Source organism: Plecotus auritus, assembly GCF_963455305.1.
Source record: "Plecotus auritus genome assembly, chromosome: 6".
Taxonomy (NCBI): Eukaryota; Metazoa; Chordata; class Mammalia; order Chiroptera; family Vespertilionidae; genus Plecotus; species Plecotus auritus.
The window spans coordinates 97877602-97890676 of NC_137773.1; the positions used below are offsets into that span (position 1 = coordinate 97877602).

Genomic DNA, 13075 nt, shown 5'->3' on the forward strand with positions numbered 1-13075 from the left:
GGAGTGTTGGTAGGTTGAAGAGGGTCTCATCAAGCCCCTGACCCCACCCCTGAACCTGGTCTTTCATCCAGGTTCAATAATCAAACCTGGAAACAATGAGCTCTTCCCCCAACCCCTGACTGCCTCCCCAGGCTGTTTGCCCAAAGTATGAGCCAACCAGGCAGGGCTTCGTGGTTGAAGTGGCCAGAGCTTGGTTCCTAGCTCAGCTGCATCCAGGAGGTATAACCCCAGACCAAGACCTTCATCTCCGGCAGGCTCAGTTTCCCCATCTGGAATATGGGGTAAGATCCAGCATATTATAGCATGTGAGGTTAGCCCTTGGCATGGTAAACAGTAGGTGCTTAATAACTATGCCACACTATTAATTATTACAATTTATTAGCAGAAATAGGACTTCAGACTCTTGTCCTGATTGTGACTTCAGGCAGGTTCGGATCCTCTCCAAGTCTGTTTTCCCCATCTGGAAAGTGGAGCTATGCACACCAACCAGAGACAGGCTTCTGCTGTATGGCACCTTCTGTTCCTGACAGTCACACTGGCAGTGATGGTGGGCCTTTGTGGGGTCTGAAAACACAGTCCCTCACACCTGCCCCCTGAAACACTCAGGCAGCAACCTTTTAGGCATCAAAAGGGCTTTTAGTAAAAGGATCCCTGGGGGTAATGGATAAATTTGGCAAGGGAGTAGCAGAATCCATAGAGGTTGGGGACCAGTGACAGCTGAGTGTGGCTGTGGCCCTCTCTGCCTGAACACCTGGCCTTTGGGTTTTCCATCCCATCAGCTGGCCTTGAAATCATCATAGACAGAAACAAAGACACTATGGGTGTACCTCCTGCCTCTAAAAACCCAACCCATCCTTCTGGGGGCAGGGCCAGCTGGGTGTGTTAAAGGAGTCCTGGGGAGTCCCACAGGCCCCCTCAGTGCTGCTTCTCATGGAGGACTTGGGAGCCGGGTGGCAGGCGCTGGAAGAAGGCTGGCCACAGCAGGCAACGGAAGGCCAGCAAGTGAGGGCCCAGTGCATACAGCATGTTGCACACGAAGAAGCTGGCCCAGGCATCCTCCGGCACACGGTAGGTGAAGGGTGTGCGCAGGTGCATGGAGGCACCCATGTGTGAGAACTGTGCCTGATGGCCACACAGGGAGGATAGATGTCAGGGGCTGGGAGAGAACCAGTCCCAGCATCAACAACATTCCACCCTGGGGAGCTCAGGGGTCCCTGTCCCCATCTTGCTGGCTCTGCTGACCTACCTGTCTCCTCTTTCCAGTCCATCTGTTTGTCTCTAAATATCCCTGTCCCTACGGTCCTGTCTGTCCTGTACATCTGTCTGTGAGCTTCTCCCCAGCTGCCTAACCAGAACCATGTTCACTGTGTCTGCTGGACCCTACACCCTATCTCTCTGTCCAGCTCTTCCTCAACCCAGACAGCTGCCCTTGACACAAATTCTGTTGATTATACCATAGATGTCCTCCTGGTTCCCACTGCTCTGACCTGGGCCCAGCCTTTATCATATCCTACCAGGAATCCAGAAATAGACCCCTAGCTCTGACGGTCCTCCACTGCTCAAAGACCTCCCACTGTTCTCCATCTTTCTACACAGAAGCCCCCAAGGTCAGAGTTTAAAGCCCTCAGCATCTAGCTGCCAATTTCTTTAGCCTCTGCTTTTACCCTTGTTATGGCTCTGCTATATCACTGTGCCCCTCTGTGCCTTTCCTTATGCTGTTCCCATTCCTGGAATGTCCTTCCCTACCTGGAGCACTCATACCCATATGGCGAAGCCCAGTTCCTATGCCCCCTCTTTTAAGAAATCTGTCCCCTCTGTAATCCCTCTCAGCCTCTCCCTCTCCCTCTCTTTAGTTCTGACCCCATGGGGTTGGGGATGGTCTGTGTCTGGCTCTTTCTCCTCCAGACTAAGGAATCCTGGGGTACTGAGCTGGGGCTGGGGCCGCTCAGGGGCCCAGCATCACCCTGCCCAGGGAGAGCACGAAAGAAATTGATGGGTAGGCAGAAACTCTCTTTCTTATGCACCTGACCCCCAACACCCCACCCCCACCTCACCTGGCCAATGGCTCCAGCAAATACCAAGGCCCAATCAGGTAGCCAGGAACAGCCAGGGAAGATAAGGGCATAGGCAGCCAGGCCATAGAAGGGCAATGCATAGAACATATACACCAGCATCTGTGATGAGCAGATATGATGAGCAGATGCCCCGGATGGTTCTCCTGAGACCCCTCAGGTGAGAACCCCAGGGAGGCTCCGGCCAGCCTCAGACCCCACCCAGCCGCACCCAGGATGGAGGCTCTCTGTACATCCTACCCTGTGCAACCTGCACCTTTATTTCCTTTGGGTGTCCCCCACCCTTCCACTGCCCCCGCACCTTACTTCTGTCCACATGATCAGCTACAAGATGGGGATGTGATTCAAACTTAGCCAATCAGAGCCTGCCTGAGACTTGTGCTTAAGCTCTGCGGAGATAAAGGCTCACTTTCCTCTGGGGTAGCTAAGTAGGTCAGAAGGAAACCTGGCGCTGCCCAAGGTTCTCTCTGCCATTCCACAAAGGGACCACCTGGGAGTGGAGCCCATGCAAAAAAAGTAGAGCCCAGAGACAGAGCTCTCCTTGAGCTCCTGGATCCAGCCATACCTGAGACTATACCTATACTTTTTTTTTTATAAGACAATAATTCCATTTGAGCTTCTGCCAGTTGGACTTGTGTTTCTGGCACCTGCTTCAAAGGAACCCAGTGGATCCCTACACATGGCAGGATCATGGTCCTTGCCTCCCACCTGCCCTCTCACCTGCACCTTTGGGTAGGCCACAGGGTCCCGTAGGTATGGTTCATACTGATAAATATAGACAAAGCAGGCATCTGTGGGGCAGTCAAGCACCACCTGCGGCCAACAGACAAAGCAATAATCCACCTCAAATATCCCTCCCACAAAAAGCTTTCCCCATCCTCCCAGGCAGGGCTCACACCCCTCACTCTACCCTCCCCCAGCCTTGGTTCTATCCTCTGACTGAGAAGCCACAGATCTTGGAGCTGGGGAGAAGGCTACAAGGAATGGGGCTTAGTGGTGAAACACTCAGGTCAGACTCAATGAAGAACTTCCCTGATGATCAGATGGGAGAGTAGTGACCCTTTTGCATTGAGTAAACATATGTGGAAAGGGAAGGCCAGGGAGGGAGGCTGAAGGCAGGAGAAGCGTAGACTAGCCAGACTCACAAGGCCCCGGAAGAGGGTGAAGAACCCAGCAAGGATGAGGTATATGACGAGAGCCAGGTCAGTCGGGCGCTGCAGGAGGCCCTTTCTTTGCTCCTCTTGCACCTGCCCCATGAGAGAGAGACTGTGAGAAGTCAGCAATCCAATAGGCACTCCGTAAAGGCTCATCTCTTCTTTTCTAATGACCAAGGAGATCCTTCCAAGGAGGTAATGTTTTTGACCAGAAACAATTCAAATGGGGAGACTGAGGTAAGTGGGCACAGGCATGCCTGGAGGCAAGGTACTTACCATGTTGTGGGTGCAGCAGGTTGGTGGCTGGGCCTGGTTGAAGACCCTCACACCAGCCCAGCATGGGACCAGCACATATGGGATGGTGAGGAAGAAGGCTGGCCTGATCTCTGAGCTGTATTTCCCTGTCATGGTAGAAGAGGTGAGTAATACTCAGTAAGGATCTCCTAGGCCTGGCTGGGCCCTTTAAGTGGGCCACACCAGAGCCCCTGGATGGAAGTCATAATTCACAAATGCCGTATTTGCTCAGCTTTTTCTTTTTTCTTTTTCTACTTGCTCAAGATTTAACACATGTGGTTCTTCAGTGCCCACAAGATGATGTCCATGCTCCTCAGACTGGCCTACTTCAATTTACCTTCTGGACACAGTTCTTACATTTTAGCTGTTCTTGGCTCCCCCTGGAAATACCCCTCCAAGATGAAATGGAGAGAGACAGGCAGGTTGCTGGCTTAGACTATGCATGAACAGGAATGTGGGGCCCTCTTCAGGCCTTGGGGAGCGGGTAGAGGACCCCGTGGTGGCTTTCAGGTGCAGGGCAGTGACCCAGCTCAGGGAGGTAGGATTCCTCAAAGCCAAATACTTACCAAGGATGTTTCCTGGGAGAAACACCAGGATGCTCATGACGAAGGACCCCAGCCAGTACAGCCCAAGGTTCCGGTACCTCTTCCTGGGTGGGGAATGAAGGGATGACCAGTAGACAGATATCCATCCCCAGGCTTAGAGCACTAGCCAGGGCCCAAGGTGCACCCTGGGCTCCCCAGCTTTGGTCCTTCCCAGTTTGCTCAGGATGAAAGGGACAACAGGAAGTGGAATGAGAGAACGAACAGTCAGACCTTCCTTCCAAGGACAGAAGTGGCTGCCCAGGCGCACAGTGGTAAGAGAAGAGAGCCGACCACCAGTCACCTGTGATATCCCCAGAACCTTCTCCCAGTCACACCTGGCTGGAGCCCTAAAGAGGCCTCCTGATTTTCCCTACTTCTGGTTCCACCCCAGTCTGAGACCCCCACCTGAGGACTTGACCTGCTTTCCAGGGTCCAGGTGCACTCCACCCACCCCTCGCACCTTCTGCGGATGGCACCAGCCATGGCCAGGTAAAGGAGGTAGTGAACGATGCCATCCCAGTAGCAGATGAAGATTCCGTGTGCAGTGCGCAGGTATGGCTCACCCTGCGGAAGCAAGTGCAGGGATCAGACACACAGCCAGGCAGGGGGCATCCTAGACCAACCCCTACGTACCTCCTTGGTGTAGAACTCCATGAAGCCCACCATGTAGTCATCTTCCTGGAGAGCGATAAGGAGGTCCACCACCGAGGTGAAGGCAAATACTGCAAACACTGCAGGGAGAGTTCAGAGCAGGCCTGGGAATGGGTGGGGCCTGATGCTGCAGCAGGGACCCAGATCCAATCCATGACTCTGTGTCCAACTGCTCCCAATTCCCACTCCACAGGTCACATGAACAACCACCCTTCCTCAAGGGGAGGCACAGTCCCTGCCTTTGGGAGTCCCAGGCTGGGAAAGGCACAGTCCCTGCCTTTGCCTTCAGGAGACTCTAGAGTGATGGGAAGACAGTTCCCACTTTCAGGAGCCCCAAGTCTGAACAGGAGGGCCTTTGAGGTTCCATTGTCAACAGTTTTCCAGCCTGAAGATCTCCAGTCCAATGGGAGCACTTCAAGGGCCCCCAGTCTGATGGAGGAGGCCCTTCAAGAACCCCCAGTGTGATAGAGAAACCGTTGCTCACACAGTTCTCTTCCCTAGGACCTTCCCACTAACTCACCAGCGTAGTGTGGGTCGTAGTAGATCTCCCCACGGGACAAGCTATAGATAGCCACAAAGAGCTGACCGAGGATCAGGGCACTCATCAAGGCCACCCCAAGGGGACTGTGAAGAGGAAAACCAAGTCAGGGAGGCCAGACCCAGTGTTGAGACCCAACCCCAACTTGGTGAGGGCAAGAGCAGACTCCAGGAAGCTCCAGGTGATGAGGCTGAAGCATGTGTCTGTCCATTCAGAAAAATGCCTTTCCTTAAACTGCCCTTTCCCATCACCAGGCTCTTTCCCCAGCTGCTTCTGTCTCCTGGAAACTCCTTCCAGAAGTTTCTTTTCCACTTGGCAAATTTCTACCCATCCTTCATGGTCCATCTACATTGTTCCTCTTCCAGGAAGCCTTCTCCAACTCCTCAGAAAAGATTATTGTCAAACTTGGGCCAGGTACAGAGGGGGCACCTGTCAACCCTTTCTGATTATATGATTTATCCCATCACTTGCTGATATGTTTGACTCAATTCCTCAGTCAGTCATTCAACAATACTGAGCTCTGTGGCTAGACCCAGCGCCCACCCTGCCAGATGGTCTCTAGTGCTCAGCTCTGTACATCTCCCTGTGTGAAGCTCCTGACTCCTCCCGGCTAAAGTCCACCCTACCTCTACCCTGATCTGTTCCCACTGACGCAATAAAACAGGTCAACCATGTTCACAGACAATAGAAGCCAGGTCTCTGGGCAGCCCCCAAAACTTGGCAAGGCCTAGAGAGGGCAGGTCTATCCAAGGTCACACATTCTCCCCTCCTCCCCCCGTCTCTCCAGGACTCTTCCTTCTCTGGAACCCCTCTAACAGCTAGGATCCCCATTCCTGACCCCATCGGACTAACAATGACAATTATAGTCATCAGATGGGGCCACACCAGTGTCTTTGTACACAATTCATAATCCTTAACTCTATGGGATGAGATCTAGGATTATTTTCATTACACAGTGAAGAAACTGAGGCTTTTAGAGGCAACCTGGAACACTTGAGATCCAGGGGGGTGGAGCCAGCAATTTGTACCCAAGGAGCTAGCCTCATAGTCAAGACTCCCTCTACTCCATTCTTGGGTTGAGCTGGGTTTAGGAGTGTGAGGGGCTTTGCCGAAGCCTGGTACCCAGTGGCTGGATCCACAGGAACAGAGTCTAAGGTTAGGAGACAGACACAAGAAAGTTTGAGGCATGTATGGGGAAACTGAGGCTAGAGGCAGGGTGGGCCAGCCCTGAACAAAAGAAAGTCCCAGGCCTTAAACAGGAGATGGAGGGGCAACCTGGCAGGGGTGGTGCAGCAGAACCTGTGTGGCAAGAGCCAGTTCACCAGGGCCTTATCTGGGGCAATACTTTGACCCTTGGCGACTTTGGAACCTATGCTGGGCATATCCCTGGGAAAACCCGAGAAATGCTCCAAAGCCCTGCCTGCCCTGTGTGTGTGACGGCGGGGGGAGAGGAGGGGGGGGGTGCGGCGGTAGGCTCTGTTTCTGAAGATTCCTTCTCCCCGGGCCGAAAACGTCCCTGGGACGACCCCACCCCCAGCACACAGCCTCAAGGCCAGCGGAAAGAGGACTTCCGGTTGGAAGTTCTAACCCACGCCTCGGCCGGAATGGCTAGGGGCTCAAGGCGTGGCCTAGGGGCTCAAGGCTCACGCCGAGAGCCAGGCCAACCGATGTGCATCCTCTCCCTGGCCCCTTCCGCACCCCCCAGCGCGGCCCGCCGTCCCACGGCCCCCCCGCACGCACTGCGAGAGCGCCGAGACGTGGTTGAGCGCGTAGGACACAGGGAGGGCGCCGAGCGACAGAGCCGCGATTTTGCCCGCCAGCGGCGGGATGTCCATAGCAGCGGTGCCCGGACCCCGCTCGGCCCCGCTTAACCTCCAGGGCACTCCGCTCCTCCGTGGTGGCGCGTCTCGACTGGAGGTTGCCAGGGACTCGGCCCGGCCCCGCCCCGCACAAAGGTCGCCCCCAGCTGCGCGGGTCCTGTCGCAGCGCAGGGCCACCTCGCGTGCTCCAGGGGAGCCTCCGAGGCCCCACCCCCTTGCAGCAGCCCTTCCCCCTCGATACCCTCACCAGACTCAGAGCGATCCTCCGTGGCCGTCCCGTCCCGTAGCCCAGCGCAGTTTCCCTCTCTATTAAAGGCTAGATCACGACCCTCGCGCCCTGGAGATCCGGGACTGGCAACTTTATTCTGAGGAAATTCGTTTTCCTGCTCTGTTCTGCTTTTCTGCTTTCTTCATCCCATATTCCGTGCGCACCCCAAGGAGAAACCAACCTCACTACTTGGGTGCAGTTCCCTTCAGTGTCCTTGGATTTCAATGTTCACTCGGGGGCCACAGACACATTTTAAACACGTGTCCAAGTGTGAAACTTTGACAGCCTGGGTGGGGATCATCTCAGGGCAGGCGGTTACAGCCCAGGGTTGGGGTCCCTTGAAGGCCTCTGTGATTCCGTGTTCTGAGATCCTTCCTTATAGCCAGGACACCCTGTGGGCAGCTGAGGGTGGGGTGGGAGGGGCTGCTCAAGTGGGCGGGGTCAGAGGAAGGCGGCCCAAGATTAAGTGGGGATGGAGCCAGTTTGGTGAGAAGTTTCTGGCAAGAATAGCTCAGGCCTGGAGCTGAGCAGCAGTAAGGAGCCTGGGTCTGGGAAGGTTCTGAGCAGCCTGGAGGCTGTGCTGGGTTCAGGGGGAGGGATAAAGGGGATATGGACCTCTGAGAGGGCTGCAAGGTGGGAATTAGGTCTCTGTAACTACCTTCAAACAGGCTCTCACCCATGTAGTACTTTGGCTGCTGGAAACGAGTGTGTAGTGCCCACCTAATTCCTTCCAGGGTTGGGGGAAAGATTGAAACCCTCATCCCTTTTCCATGCAGCCCCTTGGCCTTGTGCCAGCTGGGTCCTATCTGTCTAAGCCTGGGTAACATGACCTTCTGGCCTTCCCCAGATGCCCCTTGCCCATGGGATGAAGTTCAGGTTCCTCTGAGCTGACTTGAAACTCCAGCCTGGTTTCTTGACCTTCCCAACTCTGGCAGTACCAAAAGCCCACAGGCCTCTTTCATGTATACAAGATGGACCCTCTTGTATTTCCTCACCCCTTAAAGAACTTCCCACTGTCTCCCCCTCCAGGCAGCCCTTGCTGCCACCTGCAGGGCCAGGGGTGTCTAGTCCAGCTCTGCCTAGGGGCCTGGCCTTGCACCCTGGGTCTGGGAGGTACCTGCACACACACACAGCAATTGGGAGACCTCATCTTCCAACTCTCCCCATGCATGGGGGTAAAGTCCATGGGCTGAATCTGGACAGCCTCCCAGTCACTGAGAATTTAATGGAGGGGTGACCTTGACCTGCCTGGTGGGTGCCTGGGGACTGCTGGCTTCCCACAGCTACTCATCTGTGCTCAGGACTTTGGCAAGGGTCACCTCTTTGCCCTGCCTGGGCACAGCACCCATGGAAGGGGGATGGTGGCATGTCACCCAATCTGTTCTGCTGTTGAGACCCTCCCAGTCCCTGAAGCCCCCAGAGACCGGCCCAGGTCACCTGCACCACAGCTCTGTTTCTCCTGGCAGCATTGATCAGTCTGATTGTTAGTTCACTGTCACAGCCCCCATTCTGACTCACAGTTGGTGTTCAGTGTCTGCTGAATGCAGGCTGGCCCAGGAGCCTGATTCTAGCTTGAATCGAGCCCATGAGCCCACAGGGATTGAGCATGACCCACTGGGTGCATGTGTGGCACAGGTGGGTAAGGGTCCCCTCAAATTCCCACACTCTTGATACTTCAAGCATGGCTGCAGCTGAACAAGATCCCCAGGTGTTTCTGCACAAATGTGAGGTACTGAATCTAGAGACATGGTAGCTCTCAGCACACATTGGCCAGGCCACCCACAGACCTCACATCCTCTAGGACAGAGGTGGGGAACGTCTGGCCCAAGGGTCTTATAAGGCCCACAAAATCATTTGGTTTGGCCCTGCCAAGGCATTAAGGGTGAGTTAATTAAATGTCTGACCAAATACAGCAGACTAATTTTTAAGTTAATTTTTTTAAAAATATGTTTTTATTGATTTCAGAGAGAGGGAGAGGGAGAGGGAGAGGGAGAGGGAGAGGGAGAGGGAGAGGGAGAGGGAGAGGGAGAGGGAGAGGGAGAGATAGAAATATCAATGATAAGAGAGAAACATTGATCAGCTGCCTCCTGCACGTCCCCTACTGGGGATGGCTCACAACCCAGGCACGTACCCTGACTGGGAATCGAACCCTGACCTCCTGGTTCATAGGTTGATGCTCAACCACTGAGCAACACCAGCCGGGCTGTTGATAATTTTGTATGGCCTGTGAATGATGTTATAAATATACAAATGGCCCTTGGCAGAAAAAAGGTTCCCCACCCCTGCTCTAGGAGGTGTGACATTTTAGCACAGAGTTGTCCCACAAAGGCATGAGCCCCAGGGACACGTGTACACCACACAGTTGGGACCCAGTGCAGCTGTTGCAGCATGGGCTGCAGCCATCACTGGCAGGGAATATCATTTGACAGGGAGGTGGGTAGCATAGGTGTGCCCTGAGGAAGGCTAGGCCCTGCCTGGAGATCCCTCCCCAATTCCCTTCTATAGCACAGTGCTAGGTTGGGAGGGCCTGCCCAAGTGTGGCCCTCCTCTCTACTCCAACCCAGGCTGATGATGGAGATCCAACAAGCAAAGGTCCAGGTGGTGCTCTTGGATTCCTCAGGTGCTGGGGAGCCTTCACACAGCATCTCATTCTCACCTGCCCAGCCCAGCCCAGCTGCTGAGGAACACGAGGGGTCTCTGGTGATGGCACAACCAGGCTCCCACAGTGGGCAAGCATTGGGACTTTAATACATAGCATGACACTTGAGACAACGGAAAGGGCGGGCAGAAATGCAGTCCAAAACATTCTACAGTCCAAGAATGCTCGGTTGGTTGTCTGGAAAGTATGTTTGTGTGTTTCTCCAGAATACTCAGTAGTAAGGCCGCCTGGGGTTGTTCTGTGGGAGGCAATAAGATAAAAGGGGAGTGCATTAATGCTAACAGATAGCAGCTCCTCCCATCCAGAACCTTTTAGGGGCAGCTGAGCTCACTCCTTGAGATGGCTGGCTTTGGAGAGGCTCAAATGCAGGTGGAGTGGTGGTGGGGGTTGTTCGTGAGACCTGGACTAGCTGGACTGAGGGAGGAGGGACACTTCTGTTACCAGCACTGCCACCCCACTACTGTGGACAGTGAGAAACCAGTGCCAAACCAGAGGAATGTGGAGGATGGGAATGCACGCACCAGAGGGTTGGGCCGGAAGCGGTAAGCCAGCATCATCCTCTTGCGGAAGGCCTCGTACTCGTCATCCTCCTTAGAAAGCTCTGCTGGCCGGTCAATGCCAAAGCCAGCGCCATCCACTGTAGTTGTGCCCCTGCGGGGGATGAGGGGGGGAGGTGCAGAATGTGAGCAAGAAAGCAGGCTGGTGCCAGCAGAAGAGCAGATGTCCAGCCTGAGCTGGGACAGGAAGGCTTAGCCCACCAGCCTGCCTAGAAGCAGCAGCAGCAGCAGCAGCTCGAAGTGGGGCTGTGGGGGCCATGCAAGCTGTGCCGGGCTGGAGAACAGCTAAGTGGGACACATAGGAGGGAAGAGCCTGAGCTGGGCTAGCCACCAGAGTTCACAGCTAGGCCTGACTCTGGCCCAGGGACAGGACTAGACCCAGACCCTGGGACTAGTTTGGGATACCCCCTCACCCCCACCCTGCAACAAGTCACACTCACTTGTTAACTGGGTTCTTGATGCCCTGGCCCTCTGAGCCTAGACCGTCACCCTCCTTCCAGCCCATCTTCATCAGCATCTGGTAGCCAATATTCTCCACCGTCAGCTTGAATTCCTTGTACTCGGAGTAGTCAGGCTCACGGCCTTCCTGTAGGACCAAGCAGCTGTCATCCCCTAGGGCCAAAACACGCCCCCTATAGCCTCATTGGCTACTAGCTGGGACCATCAGCCCATCTGCCCATCTGTCCCCCAACTCAAACCAAATTCCTTCTCCTCAGGGTTCCCATGGTCCCAGTTAGTGCTCCCTGGCAACCAAGTCAAAGAGAGCAAAGTGACAGTCACACAGGCCTCCTCTACCATGGGCAAGATTAATGATTCACCTGCAAAGAAAAGCTCAGCTTCTGAGGGCGATTTGTTACACAAAGTGTGAAAAGCAGCCATGGTCAACTAGGTGAAGAGGCTTTGTGCCAGTCAGCTGTCTCTCTATGTGCAAAGGAGGAATGTTGAGCTTTCGTTCTGAGGAGTCCAGTCCATGGGGGCTTGTGCCTGCACATTGCATTAATTGGCTTCACTGGAAGCAGGATTTCCCAAAGCCCCAGGAAATGTTTCTAAAGTGGCAGCTGAGCTATTTGTGAATTCCCCAAATGGACGTCTGCCAGGAACAGATGCCTCCTGTGGAAGAGGGCCTAGTTCCTCCTGTGTGTGAAGAGGCCGCCTGCTGGACAGGCTCATAGCAGGGCTGATGCCTGCGGACTCCCCATTCACCTTTAAGGCTTTGAAGGTCTCCATGAACTTCTCCAGCTCATCTGGTGGCAGAAAATCTCCTATGAAGTGCTTACCCCGGCCCATCTTCGTCAGTTGCTCAGCCCACTCTGTCCGGAGAGATAGAAAAGGTAAAAGAGGAGGAAGTGAGCAGCCGCGAGAGAGGGAGGCAGCTAGGGGAGACCCTAACCTGACCCTGCTCCCTCAGGGCAGCCCTGCACCACTCCTTTTACCACTAAGAAAAAGCCAAGTCTTATGCCCAAGGTCTTATAAGTCAACAGGTGAGTGGGGCTTCCAGCCATCCCCTGCTGGAAACCTCAGCGTACCCCGAGTCTTGTCCATCTCCATGCGCCGCAGCTGGTGCTCCCAGGTGCCCAGCTCGCTATCCACCTCCTCGTCACTGTCGTAGCCATGCTGGTGCTGCTGCAGTGCCCTCTCCCACAACAGCTGCATGTCCTGCATCGCTCGCTTGTGCTGCATGATCATGTCGTACATCTGTTGCATCTGTGGGGAGCACACACACTATGACAGGGCCTGCACCATATAACCGAGTCTCCCCATGTCCCTGTGATGAGAGAGAGGCCCCTCTCTGTCTTGCTCAGAACCGGGCACCATCATCATGGACTAAATGAGGGCAACTTGGGCTCCTTATCCCTAGGAATGTTAAGGGTGATGTGACAGAGCCCTGGCCTAGAGGAGGTGGCCAGGGTGAAGCGTCCCTAAGAACTGATAGGCCAGTGCCTCTAGTTCCCCAGGGAAGCTGCAAAGAGGCCAAGCTGACCCTCACCCCAACACTGCCCACTACCAGCTGAGTGACCCTCACATCACTCAGGGCGCCCAGTGCTAGCTAGGCCTGTCCTGGACTGAATGCTGGAGGGAACTGAATGGAAAATTTAAGACTACTGAGTGGGAACAGCCCACACAGGCACTATTTGGAATAGTTATTGAGCACCAGCTGTGCAGGATGACAGGCCAGCATGAGGAGGCCTGAGCTCTGGGCCCAGCTATACGCTGGGGTTGGCATGGTATTGGTGGGGAACCAGCCTGCCCAGGAGCCTATCTGCTGACCGTGTGATCACTGCACCTCAGGTGAGGGGGGGACAATCTGCCACCAGCAGCTGTGGAACCTGCCCCACTCTCTGGTCTTACCTCCTGTTGCTCCTTCAGCTGCTTCTTTTGGGCGTCTGACAGTTCTGTGACGCCTACTAGACCCACGGGCTTCCCTTTCTCGTAGCCTAGCCCCTTGAGGTCCTGAACTGGAAACAAGACACAGGTCAG

The 13075-nt window shown here is 54.8% G+C and overlaps 2 protein-coding genes across 6 annotated transcripts in view; both read right to left on the reverse strand.

The window, feature by feature from the left end:
* Positions 1–356: 356 nt before the first annotated feature.
* Positions 357–7762, reverse strand: TM6SF2 (transmembrane 6 superfamily member 2). Of its 4 annotated transcripts, none has more exons than XM_080674701.1 (10): positions 7034–7296; positions 5276–5379; positions 4738–4835; positions 4565–4668; positions 4087–4169; positions 3503–3627; positions 3218–3319; positions 2793–2885; positions 2055–2174; positions 357–1122 (listed from the first exon to the last, which is right to left on the reverse strand). In XM_080674701.1, exons 1-10 carry the CDS (start codon positions 7126–7128, stop codon positions 916–918), a joined length of 1131 nt encoding a protein of 376 aa, XP_080530827.1. In that variant the 5' UTR covers positions 7129–7296; the 3' UTR covers positions 357–915. The 4 variants fall into 4 exon arrangements, with proteins under 4 accessions (XP_080530827.1, XP_080530829.1, XP_080530828.1 ...); XM_080674703.1 differs by lacking the exon at positions 7034–7296 and adding an exon at positions 7563–7762 and having other exon boundaries at positions 358–1122; XM_080674702.1 differs by having other exon boundaries at positions 364–564; positions 7034–7238.
* Positions 7763–9307: 1545 nt separating this feature from the next.
* The window catches only part of SUGP1 (SURP and G-patch domain containing 1), a 31174-nt gene continuing 27406 nt past the window's right edge, over positions 9308–13075 (reverse strand). For both annotated transcript variants that reach the window (XM_080674704.1, XM_080674705.1), the window contains 6 exons: positions 12947–13053; positions 12124–12301; positions 11801–11907; positions 11038–11183; positions 10562–10691; positions 9308–10278 (listed from right to left, as the gene is read on the reverse strand). In XM_080674704.1, coding sequence (XP_080530830.1) covers positions 10252–10278; positions 10562–10691; positions 11038–11183; positions 11801–11907; positions 12124–12301; positions 12947–13053 — 695 coding nt within the window. In that variant the 3' untranslated portion in view covers positions 9308–10251. The remainder of the gene's footprint in view (positions 10279–10561; positions 10692–11037; positions 11184–11800; positions 11908–12123; positions 12302–12946; positions 13054–13075) is intronic.